The sequence below is a fragment of the Colobus angolensis genome, unplaced genomic scaffold (assembly GCF_000951035.1).
Source record: "Colobus angolensis palliatus isolate OR3802 unplaced genomic scaffold, Cang.pa_1.0 Scaffold35, whole genome shotgun sequence".
In the NCBI taxonomy this organism is placed as follows: domain Eukaryota; kingdom Metazoa; phylum Chordata; class Mammalia; order Primates; family Cercopithecidae; genus Colobus; species Colobus angolensis.
In genome coordinates, this window is record NW_012116821.1 from 7,714,373 (window position 1) to 7,727,683 (window position 13,311).

Here is a 13,311-nt window from a genome sequence, read left to right on the forward strand (position 1 = left end):
TTTTTCATTTTTAGCTGAAGTATCTTCTCAAAACAACCTCCCCCAAAATATTCTGAGGCAAAGATGACACTAAGGCTCCATTAGGATATAATAATGAAATGCATTATCCTCAATGCAATAATTTATTATCAAAATCATAGTTCACCAGATAACCTTAAAAAATCTAAGTATTTAAATCTCCCTTAGTTTTTTGTACAATTCTTTAGAATTACACACATACGAGAAAGATCTGCTGTTCAACCAAAAGGAAAGCCAACACTTGAAAAATTAGACAAAAACTGATGCCTTTTCTTCTGAACACATTTTTTCCAATGAACTAGAAAGGGGTCTCCTTACAATCACACTCAAATTAAAACTTATTTGTGTCTTTAAAAGCCTATTCTTAAAGGAAGACAAACCATTTATTCTTTTAAAAGCCAAATATCTACATTTCTAAAGACAAATCTTCCATATTCTTCTCCTTAAAGGAAGACAAACTAGTCTTCTAAAGGCCAAATATCTACATTTCTAAAGTCAAATCTCCACCAGCCCAAGTTCTGGTATGGCACTGAACTGGCTGGCATGGAAGTACTGTCACCCTACTTAGCTTCCATTACAGTCTTTTCACCATCTCAAGGGGTATTAAATGACTGAAATCAGATATCTGAGTTCCATTAGGGGTCTCTTATGCCTGAGAAAGTTGAGAGGCTTTAGCATCACAACACTCTTAACATTCCCCATTCTGCAACTACCCATGAGCTGAAGTGAGCTCGCCACAGGAGACCCTTGTAAGTCCTTCATCACGGTGGAGGGTTAAACGAGGCTCAAGTTTTTACGGCTTTGAATTCCCTTGCTTTTTACACCACTTAAAGAAGCCTGTAAGTAGCTTGCTGAGACTGAAACAAAACAAAGCAAAAGGGCTGGGGCACAGAACAGAACCCATTAACAACCGGGTGGCCAGTGGTGCAAACCTGTTGTAGAAGATCCCAGTATTCATCTTACTTCTTGAGGAGGAGAGTTTTTAGGGAAAGCTTGTCTATTATCTGCTACTTTGACTCCAGTTCAGAGCACTCCCCGTCCCCCATTTTTTTTAACCAGTTAGAGAGAATAAGGAAGAACTACTATGGGGGTTCAAGTCATTTAAGAAATGAATCTAGCTCTGTAACCTTGGGCAAACTATTTAACCTCTCTGGGCTACCTGGTTGTCCATTTGTCAGTATACCTAGTTGCATGGTACATATTTCAACCCCACTGCAGTTTTCAAAGCACTTTCACATGCTTTAGTGCATTTGATTCTTGTAATAACCCTGTGAAGTAATGGGGGCTATTATCCTCATTTTATAAAACTGGAATTTGAGACTCAAGAGACCTAAGACATACCCATAGTGGTAGCAAGAAAGTGGTAGAAGTGGGCCTGAACCTCAATTCCTGATTTCAATCAAATGCTTTTCTTACCACACCACACTGCCTGATCTTTGTGGTTCCAAGAACATTAAAATGCCACAATTGAAAAAAATCTCCATCACCATTCACAACCTGTGTCACTCTATGTTTGGAAACTGCTGACATCATTTATAGTTTGGGGAACAAGCAGAAGAACACGAGTAAGTACTCCCTCACACAAACACTTGTGCTTTCAACTTAATTTCTTGGCTTTTTTCCAAGAGATAGGTTCTTGCTCTACCGCCCAGGATGGAGTGCAGTGGCATGATCATGGCTCACTGTAGCCTCAAACTCCTGGGCTCAAGGGATTCTCCTGAGAAGCAGGAGCTACAGGTGTGTGCCACCATGCCCAGCTAATTTTTTAAGTTTTCTGTAGAGATGGAGTCTTGCTATGTTGCCCATGCTGGTCTCTACGACTCCCGGACTCAAGCAATTCCTGCTTCAGTCTCCCATAGTTTTGGGATTATAGGCATGAGATACTGTGCCTGGCCTCTTACTTTTTTAAAGGCTTAGCTCTTGAATACTAGCTAATAAAGATGCTTAGTACTTAGATAAAGATTAACAGATTTTGCTTGTTAGAAATATTCATATATGAAAGAGTCTAGAATACATATTCTGCAGGTAAATCAGAAGCACCTGCCAATCATTACTTTACAAGGAACCAAAGATGAAGAACCTGTAACACTGGAGACTGACAAAAGCAGTGATGGACCAGAAAGTCTTTCTAGGAAAGCCCTTTGGCTGGGGTCCTTAACCCTGAAGTATGACCATCCCTCTCCTTCTCTTCTGTTCTCATCCATCCATCAAGTAGGGCAACCTGCGTCACAGGCCAGTGAGGACAACTGGATGCAAAAAAGAATGCGATCTCTGAATGTGTATGTGTTCTCTTCACTAGCAGTAAATTTCTGAACTATCAGCAAACTGTGGGGAAGGGCACCTGACAGACCTATTTGGTTTGCAGGTAAAACCCTGAGATGGAACTGGCTGGGAGCCATACTATGTGCACCACTGCTCCATGGTTCTCAAAGTGGAATGAAATTCAAAGTAAAGAGAAGACAGGCTCCCCCAGAGATCCCCCCGATCCCCATATTGTTATTTTTATTCCATAGCATTGGGCACTGACCTGCTTTGCCCACTTCCCCTTCCTCAGTGATCCTTCAGCCTGGCACCCAGCTCTGAGATGAGGCCTGCTTAGCACCAGTGAAGTTCCCCACGTTCAAACCAACAACATTCTGTGTGGAGATGAGGGAATCAAAGTTAAAATCCAACCCATCAGCATCCATGAGTTCGCTACGGATAATGGACTCCATGTCACATTCCAAGCTCCCATTGAACATGTCCAGGTCCAAGTCGCTGGGGAACTTCTCATGGCCCATGACGGGCAGGTTTGCACTAGTTGAGTACAAGGAGGAGCCTGAGAGAGAGTCCGAGAGGGTTTGCATAGACTGGCTGACAGGAGACTGCTGCTGGTGTTTGGCTGACCCAAGGCTGCTGGACTCACTCAAGCCCATGTTGCTGACAGAATTCGACAAGGCACGGCTGCCACCAAGAGCGCCCTGGGTTTGGTGCTGGTGGTGGAGCAAGTTCTGATTGACCAAACTTCCCTGGTTAGGCTGGGCAGCAAAGGACATCATTGGGTCATTGCGAAGCATCACGTTCCGGCGGGAATTCTGGGCAGACACAGCGGTGCTGGCCTGAGACATCAAGGGGTCCGACTGTGTCATCATGACATCGCTGTGGCTAAGTGAGTCCGAAGTGAGCAGGTCCTGGAGTGTCTGGTTACCATAGTGTGACATGGAAGAGAAGGTAGCTGGCTTGTTCTCTTGGATGGTCTGCATGGGAGACTGGCGTAAGGAGTTCAGAGATGAAGGTCCAAACACCGTGCTGTTGAAGGAGCTGGTTGGGGAGCCCAGGCCCGAGCCCTTGGTGGTGTATGGGAAGCTAGAGCTCCGCTGCATGAGTCCCCCAGTGGGTGATGGCTGGGATGGCGGGAGCGTGATGTTATCCAGCAGGTCGTCCATGAGGTTTTCAGTCAGCCCATCATTCAGATTCATGGTGCCTGCCATATCAGTCAGCCGTGGCAGTTCCACCGTGCACGGCTTGTTCACTGAAGGTGACAGGCTGGCTGAGCTGCTGTAGAGCATGGGCGAGAGAGGCGCATCGTCGTCCTGAACTTCATCCAACTCTGTGCTTGCCATGATGGGCGACAGGCGGCCACTGACTGTGCTGGCGTTAGAATTGGTGCGTGAACGGAAGTCCGTCCACGCATCCAGCTCATCACTGCTGCGTGACGTGGGGCTGCCAGGCCACTTGGAGAGCTGGGAGGGACTGTCGTCAGCTGATTCAGGGGCTGTCTGCAGGGCTGCCTTCTTCTTGGCTGCGCGGCCACGGCTCTTGGTATACTTGTTGCTGTTGTCCATGGAGACAGCCCGCCGTCGGGGGGCTTTTCCACTCTTCCCCCCATCCGGGTTGATGATCCACCAAGAGCTCTTGCCAGTTCCCTCATTCTGGACCCGCATGAATCGACTATGCAGCGACAGGTTGTGCCGGATGGAGTTCTACAGGGAGAAGAGAAAACAGAGTATGAACCAGAATGGTCCAAAACAGAGCACCCAGATGATATAGTAACCCAAACTCCTCATTTATTTTTTATTTTATTTTTTTGAGACAAAGTCTCACTCTGCTGCCCATGCTGGAATGCAGTGGTGCAGCCTCAATCTCCTGGACTGAAGCGATCCTGAAGCACCTGTAACTAGGACTATAGGCGCATGCCACCACGCCTGGTTAATTTTTATATTTTTTGTACAGATGGGGTTTTCCATGTTACCCAGGCTGGTCTCAAACTCCTAGACTCAAGAGATCCTCCCACTTCGGCCTCCCAAAGTGCTAGGATTATAGGCATGAACCACGGTGCTGGCCAACTCCTCATTTTTTAAAGCTGCCTCAATTTCAAAGGTTAAAAAAAATCCAACCTAATTCAAAGACAAATATCTGCATGACCCTCTTTGGGAATAAAATGACATGTTAAATGGCAGTTTTCATATCTAGGGGGGAGGGAGATGATTTCACGTCCAAGAGATACTGGGAATAGATAAGCTCACTGATAGTAGTTTTCCCCAAATTCCTAGGTTTACTGGCCTTTCTGTAATTATATTGCCCATATTGAAGTTCACACTTGGAATTTACTACCACACGCCTCTGTCCCCTGCACTTTCCAACAAACTTCCCCTGCTCTCTAAGCGTAATCAATCACTTGGTTGGAGGGTTGCTTTATTTTCTCATGATCCCCTCCTCCACTAGTATACAGGTACAACATCTACCTTTTCTTAACTACTTCTATGAATTAAGAACAGATGAGAATTTTTACCGGACCTTTCTATGACTCCATCTCATCCTGCCAGATTTCACACCTTAGCATGTAACTCTTGCAGACACAAGAACTATAGAGCAGGATTTGCCAGGTTGATTAGAGAAGTAGGCAAGTCTCCCATTCAGAAGAATTCAATTATATGGATACTTGCCTGTCAAGTTAGTGTGGGCTGAGCACAGTAACTTCCTTAGAAAGAGTACAGTATGAAAAGGAGGGAAAAGAACAACTTTAGAGTGGAGAAACTGACAAACACTATTTCAGTCAGGTGATCAGGGTCAATATCTACAAGGAAAAGATGAGCTGATAATGTGTACCCTTGATATGACATGATGAGAATGGCACCTTCTGTGGTCTGCCTTCCAAAGCCCATAACCTAGTCTAAGCATGAGAAAGACATCAGACAAATTTCAGTTAAGGGACATTTACAAAATACCTATTCAGTACATCTCAAAATGGTCATAGCCAAGAAGAGCCTAAGGAGCCTAAGGAGATATGATGGCTAAAGGTAATATGGTATGCTGGATGGAATCCTGGAACAAAAAAAGAACATTAGATAAAAATGAAAGAAATCTGAAGAAAGTATGAACTTAATAATAATATATCCAAATTGATTCATCAGTTGTGACAAATGTCACATACTATAAGATATTAACCACAGAGGAAACTTGATATTAGGTGTATGGAAACTCTCTACTATCTGTGCAACTTTTCTATAAATTTAAAAGTATCCTAAAATAAAATATTTAATTAAAGAGTAGGGCAAAATATCCTCAAAACTCTAGTGACTGCACCCATCTTGCAAGAATTCTCCTCCTGGCTTGGCAGATACACCCAGTTGACAGTGATGACCCAGATTCAGTCCTATCTCTGCCACTGACCAACCATGTGACCCTGAACAAATCTAATCTGTCTGCAACAACTGCAGTTCCCCACCTTCATTATGGCTATAATCATATCCAAACCATCTCTGACAGGGATGACGTAAGGATGATACATGATAATATACTTCAGAAGCCAGTCATGCTATGAAGTCAGGGTGTTCTTACTGCTATTATAAAACACAGAGTCCATGGTGGAGGGAGTTCATGGCCTGCAGCAGGCTCATTCTAATCTGTAAAATGCCTCATGTGCAGTAAAAGGGAGGAGTTGATCAATCTGTATGCGCCACATCCGGAACAGTATCTGCAGGCCAGATGAGTTTTTATTTGCAAGTTAAAGATAAAATATATTGCCTGATGCAACTGTCCATATATTAAATACAGACAATCCTAAAAGTTATATATACATATTTGTTTAAATTGGCAATCACCAACTATATTTATGTAGAAGATACAAATACATGTTTCTGCCAGAATGTTCCCCCCTCCACCCACCCAAGAGTCTCGCTCTGTCGCCCGGGCTGGAGTGCAATGGCTTGATCTCGGCTCACTGCAACCTCCGTCTCCGGGGTTCAAGCAATTCTCCCACCTCAGCCTCCCAAGTAGCTGGGATTACAGGTGCGTGCCACCACACCCAGCTAATATTTGTATTTTTGTATTTTTTTTTTGAGATGGAGTCTCGCTCTGTCGCCCAGGCTGGAGTGCAGTGGTGCGATCTTGGCTCACTGCAAGCTGCGCCTCCTGGGTTCACGCCATTCTCCTGCCTCAGCCTCCCCGAGTAGCTGGGACTACAGGCGCACACCGCCATGCCCAGCTAATTTTTTGTATTTTTAGTAGAGACGAGGTTTCACCGTGTTCGCCAGGATGAGTCTCCATCTCCTGACCTCGTAACCCACCTGCCTTGGCCTCCCAAAGTGCTGGGATTACAGGCATGAGCCACCACACCCGGCCTAATTTTTGTATTTTAACTGGAGACAGGGTTTCCCTATGTTGGCCAGGCTGGTCTCAAACTCCTGACCTCAAGTTATCCGCCTGCCTCAGCCTCCCCAAGTGCTGGGATTACAGGCATGAGCCACCGTGCCCAGCCCAGAATGTTTTTAAAACACAGAATGTCAGCAGGATTTTACCGTAAGTAAATAACCCAAAATACTGTTTCACATGTAGGAAGGGCCTGTAGTTCAGGATAGGCAATAAGCATTAGCAATCATGGGTCATAAGTTGGCATTTCTACAACTGCATTTGAGAGAAGAACACAGGCAACATGCTGAGTATCTGATGAAGCAAATGTTACCCAGGAGACTATATATCCTGATTCCCTTTACTTTTATGGTTTTTAAAAAGTATAATGGCATTTCTACTAATGGTCCAGATACTACACTTCTTTAAAAAGTAAAACAATTTCTCTATGCAATAGGTATGAAGCATGCTCTCAACATGCACTCTGCAGGGCTCAGAACGCAGCCAAGTACAGGTGGATCTACAATTCAGGTGACTAGATATATTAAATAAAAACAAACTCAAGCTTCGAAGTGAAAAAAACAGGGAGGTCCCGAGGCTATGTGGAAATGTGGACACCTACCCTAAGTACTCCCACTCTGTCCAGCCCCCTCTGCGTTAGATTCTGGAAGAAGATCACACCAACACACAGAATTAGAATGACCAATCAAGTATTCAGCTATCCCCCCTTTAAAAAGCATTTAGGGAACAACATTTTAAAATGTACTTTAGCTTCACCAATTCCAACTCAACTGAGAAAAAGTGTGAAACATTTTACAGAACTGCAAAATGCCCCACATTTATCTTCTGATGGCCATCTATCACTACAATTCTAACCTCCAACAATGTATGCGTATAGTTTTATAAAATTAGAAGCTACACAGGGTTAAAATCTTGACACAGATATTAAGCTTCTATAAGGGCATGTGGTAAAAAGGGGCTGGAACACCCATATCCAGGGCCATAACAACAGGGTGTTGGGGTGGGTAAGGACCATGGAGACTGCCCACCCACCCAAATCCCTAATTGCAAGGATGAAGAAATGAGAGCCTGCCAGATTACAGCACTGTCAGTTACTGAGCCAGAGTGTTTTAGATTCATTGTCTCTAATTCTCATAATAAACCTGCAAGAATCAGTGTATCAGTGCCCTAATTTTAAATATGAAGACTCAGGCTGAGAGATATTAAATAACTTAATGCAAGGTCCCACAGCTAGTGTTCACAAGAGGCAAAACTGACACTGGGTTTCCTAAACTTCAATCCACTGCTTTTTCTACAACCCTTCATATAGGCCTCTTACCAAATTATGCAGAAGTCACCATTTAATCTATTTGGGCTAACAGTTAAAGAGATTATCTAAAGAATTATTTAACATTTAAGAAAGAAGAGGAATATAAAGCACAATCTTATTATTTTAATTTGTTAATGAAATAGTTATGGGTATTTATTTGGTGGGTCCTTCCTTAAAAAAAAAAACTTTTTTTTAAGATTTTTAAAAACAAAGTCTGAGCCAGGCACAGTGCCTGATGCCTGTAATTCCAGCACTTTGGGACGCTGAGGCAGACAGCTTGCTTGAGCTCAGGAGTTCAAGATTAGCCTGGGCAACATGGCAGAACCCTGTCTCTACAAAAAATACAAAAATTAGCTAGGTGTGGTGGCATGTACCTGTAGTCACAGCTACTGGTGAGGCTGAGGTGGGAGGATCACTTGTGCCTGGCAGGCTGAGGCTGCAGTGAGCTGTGAATGCACCACTGCACTCCAGCCTGGGCGACACAGCAAGGCCCTTCTAAAAAAAAAAAAAAACCCAAAAAACAAACAAGAAAAGTCTTTCAGAAGAGGAAACCTCAAACTATAACCTTACTCTATAGGACTTACTTGTCTGTCTTTAGTAAAGTGGCCACGATAGTATTCATTCTAAAGAGGACAGTGGTTACCATACAAACCAATGATGGCCAGGCGTGGTGGCTCACACCTGTAATCCTAGCACTTTGGGAGGCCAAGTGGGGGTGGATCACCTGAGGGCAGGAGTTTGAGACCAGACTGGCCAAGGTGGTGAAACCCTATCTCTACTAAAAATACAAAAATTAGCCAAGGGTGGTGGTGCATGGCTGTAATCCCAGCTACTTGGGAGGTTGAAGCAGGAGAATTGCTTGAACCTGGGAGGCGGAGGTTGGAGTGAGCTGAGATCGCACCACTGCACTCCAGCCTGGGTGACAGAGTGAGACTCTGTCTCAAAAAAACACAACCCACTCCCCCACCCCCCCCAAATACCAGTATTAACTACTCTCAGATTCTGAAACAAAGACCAACTTATTAAATAGATGATTAGCTTCAATGGCCAATCTTTGCTTGACTCTCAGTTTAGAGGTTTCTTAGTCACAGAATGCATTCCCTGGAGCCTATTGCCTACAGAAAGTTCAGACAGGTTTTTCCAGTTACATTGCTAAGTCAACACAAACAAAAACTGTGCCACCATCAGTCTCATAGTCCTCAATCTCAGCAGCCTTCTATTCATACAGGGTGGCCAGTCTTCCATTGACAAAATCCATAATCTGAAAGTAGGGCGTTGATAAAGGCCAACAAATATGGCTCATCTGTCCATTTCTAGTTCAAATGCCCAGTCACCCCTCAAAGTCAGATGCCAGAAATGCATTCTACTGTTTTCCTCACAGATCATGATTCCAATAATAGCTATCCTTTGTTATACATAGGGGACTGGTTCCAGGACCATCTGCATATAACTAAACCTGTGCATACTCTACTCTATAGTCAGCCCCGCAGAAGAAACTCACTTAAAACAGGCAACTCCCCCAGGCCCTCATATGGGTTTCACATGCCGGGAATGCTGTGTTTGGTTGAAAAAGAGTTCTGTGTAAGTGGACCCGTGCAATTCAAACCTGCATTGTTCAAGGCTCAACTGTACTAACTTCTCTATTTAAATGTTGGTAAAGCAGGAAAGGTAAATAAATAGATGCCAGATAAAATACCAGAACTCCAATGTTTCCCCACTTCTTCCCTGATATCAAAAATTAATGGTGATGCGATTTCTGTTAAGATTTCAAATGTCCTTCCTGCCACCTCAATCCCAGGAAAACTATCATTACAAATATTCTATGGTTTTTCACTAATTCATATTATCACCTTACCAAATAGTCTAAATTTCTAAGATTTTACATTACTTGTGGGATTGGGAGCCGAAGACAAAAAAGGAGTGGTCTGACAGAACGAGAATCATTTTTCTAATCACTTCTAAATACACATTTTGCTATACCCTTTGAGGTAGGCCAGTGGTAACTTGCTGAAGAACTAGGGATGTGCCTTCCTTAAGGCTAAGATAGTAAAGTACATAATAACCAAGACACCTACTGCTAGAGCTCAGGCCACTGTCACAGTTACTCCCTAAAGAGGCTAAGAAGCTACTGTGACCCCCAAACCCAAAACCATGTGATTTAAATCCAGTACTTTGAGATCAAGATTTTGATGAAATTACAAGAAAGAAACATCTCTAGGAAAAGACTTCAGCTTCAGGGACAAAAGTATCAGCTTGCCCCCAACGTGGGCCTAAAGGTTTAAAGAACCCTTAAAAAAACTCTATCACAACATGTCTAAAGAAAGTGCAGTGGTAAGAATACTCTTCATTTCATTTTTATGTCCATCTTCTCTTTTACTAAACGATTTACACTGAAGGAAGCCCTGCACTGGGGCAGAAACCCATTAGGTGTAATCAGTTAGAGAACTGGCAATCAGTGGCATAACCCTTCCAGGAGGCACGTGCAGTAGGTGTGTGAAGGAGGCAGCATGATGGAATTCACATTTCACAGTCCTGCTGCCTAGAGATTCCTTTGTTTGGTCCACCTTGAAGAAATCAGCGTAAAGATGACTGCGCCTAGCAGAATCTGGCAATTATTTTTCTTGTTATAGTGAAGACCATTTTCTAATGCAAGATACAATTATTGCTAATACTAAAGTATCCATGATCTCTAATACATGCTAACTGGTTGTGAAGACACATGGACCCCAAACAGATTAGATTAGGTGTCAGAGAGAAGCTTCCTGAAATGAAAAGTATTCCACCAATAATTTATAAAGGGGATAATTCCCACAGGCAGGATAAAAACATTCTTTGACTATCTCTTGGATCTTTGGGAAGATTAAATAAAGCTCTGCATGCAAACTACTCAGTGAAGTGCCAAGTACAAAAGCAGCTCCCAACAACTGTTAGATCCCACACGGAAGCAGTGACATCATAAATGTTAACTTACTGTTTTCCGAGCATCATATACTTTAAGCCAAAAGGTTCCAGGGCAGCCCCTTCCAGGAAAGGATTTCGAATTTTTAAAAAGCATTTCAGAGATGCCGTGCCAGTCAGAAGTAACTGGTATTTCTTAAATGTTGTACCCTACGTCCACTTCAGCCCTTCCAAACCATGTTTACCTTGTGGAGACTGTCCACTCACCCAGACACCAGCTGCAAGTGCTTCCCCTGGAACACAGAGAGGTTGCTGTCTGGAAGCAACATGTGGTATCAATTTATCTTTCTCAGCAATGGCAACAAGAAATCTGCTCACTTTAAAAATAAAAAGTGAGTTGTGTAATTTAACTCGTAAAAGCCCTTTTTTTTTTTTTTTTTAAAGACAACCCCCTCTCCTCTCTCTTTTTTTTGAGGTGAAGTGGGGTGGGAGGAGGACTGTCTAGAGCAGCAAAATGAGTTATGGTTATCTCCAAAGCCAGGCCCACTACTTCCCCCCAGGCCGACTGCAGGCGTCTCCTGGTCCTTACAAGGAATTTCAGGGGAAAGCACTGGAAAGGACTGTCTTTCAATTCAGTGCTCACCCACTTTGTGTACAGGACCAGCATTTCAAATGGGTCTTACTGCTTGACTTGTGGGCACTGACAATTCAGAATGAGGTTGCCAAATGCCTGAATTCTAACCTATGCATCTGCTGAACCACAGATGACAAAGGTGGTTCCATTGTGAACAGCCCAGTGGAACCATGAGTCACAGGAAGACCTATAGGTCTGTGTGCCACAGGAGAAAAACAGACAGCTTCAGGAGCAGGCCCAGGTGGGCGCCTTCAGTGTATAACGACGGGCTCTTTCAAAGGCAGTCCTCTGGGAGAGGCTCTAATTTCCCTTCAGTAGCAGTTCTTCACCCTGCCTATTAGAATCACCTGGGGAGACTTTAAACACTCACATCCCAGTCTCAGAGGTTTTGATTCAACAGATAGGGTAAGGCCTGGATATAGGTACATTTTTAAAGCTCCCCAGATTATTCTAATGTGCAATCAGGGCCAAGAACCATTGGCCTTTCCCCCTTATATTTCCCCTGACTGAGGATCTGATTCCAATCTAATGATTCCCAGTCTCCTTAGATCTGGTAACATAGCACAGTAATGTCCTTTAAGTTCAAGTTTCCACCATTGAGAAGATAAGGATGAGAACTGGGATGAGAGATTAAAGCTGTGATTTTATGTGCAGAATAAAGCTAGGGCAATTTTATTTTATTTTATTTTAGGTAACTGAGGTCCAGATCTGCTTTTCTTTTGAAAATCACGAGGTGAGGGGAAAGATCCTTGACCTTACCCTGCTTTGGGGACAGTCACCTCATTCTGCTCTGTGATGCTTCTCCACCCAGCATGCATAGGCATGGAGAGAAAGAAGGCATGTGGACGTTCACAAAACTAGGAATTGATATAGCTGAAGAAGGAAGGAATGGAACACTAACTGATCCTTGTAATTTTCTTAGATATTGCTAGAATCTAGTTTTAAGCTGCCTACTCCCTTCTGCTAGATTTTATCTACTTTGGGACTAAGATGTTGTTCAAAAGCAGGTACAGAAAGTATGATAGCATAAAAATGTATCTGAGATCAGATAGAGTTATTTATAATACCAGCTATAATGGCCAAAACCAAATCTTTCAGATTGAGAAGAAAACATAAACTTTCATATAAAAGATTGCACAAACAACCTTATATGTATATCTAGCTCCACTCTACTCTTGCCTAAAACTTAAAAAGTTTAAACCATTAAGGAACTTAAAAAAAAAAAAAAAGATGATGCTCTAAAGTAAACATTGTTGGGAACTTGGCTGAATAATTAAATTTCCAGTTAGAAACAAGATTTCCCGTTAAACTGCTGACGATAACCCTCTACCCACAGAGATGGCCTTTGGAAACTAACATTTAAGTTTTCAAGCAGCAAGCAAGCGACAGGTTCTGGTCCCTCATAAGAAAGAATAAAATAATCAACTGGTGATCAGAATAATGAATCAATTTTCTATCCAAACAAAATGAGACATATGAGGCTTTCCCAAGGGGAGGAAGGGCTGGGTACACAATTTATCCTGCCCCCAACTGAAAAAGAAATCCTAGATAGGAAGAAAGTTCTCGTAAATAGCATGAAAGATGACTACCACTATACTCCGCACACAGTTCTGTTGGGTTTTCTAGGGTGGATTTTATTTTCATATTAATTATTATTTTTTTTTTCTTTTAGTAATCTTCTTTTCAAGCTCTTCCACAGCTGTTTCTGCTCTTGGAGGGCAAGAGGGAACATTCCATTCCTCACAGCCAAACCTGCACTTCCGGCACACAGAGAACCCTGGCAGTCTTGCAACCACTGCCCACACCCACTCCCTGCAGCATC

The 13,311-nt window shown here is 43.1% G+C and overlaps 1 protein-coding gene across 2 annotated transcripts in view; it reads right to left on the reverse strand.

The window, feature by feature from the left end:
- FOXO3 (forkhead box O3) overlaps positions 1 to 13,311 on the reverse strand; it is a 126,466-nt gene that overhangs the window by 17,087 nt on the left and 96,068 nt on the right. Inside the window, exons 1-2 of one of the 2 annotated variants that reach the window (XM_011952824.1) lie at positions 10,929 to 11,141; positions 2,546 to 3,980 (exon numbers count right to left, since the gene is read on the reverse strand). In XM_011952824.1, coding sequence (XP_011808214.1) covers positions 2,580 to 3,980; positions 10,929 to 11,012 — 1,485 coding nt within the window. In that variant the 5' untranslated portion in view covers positions 11,013 to 11,141 and the 3' untranslated portion in view covers positions 2,546 to 2,579. Of the gene's footprint in view, positions 1 to 2,545; positions 3,981 to 10,928; positions 11,142 to 13,311 lie in introns of those variants that run through there. The other variant, XM_011952825.1, reaches the window with a different exon arrangement.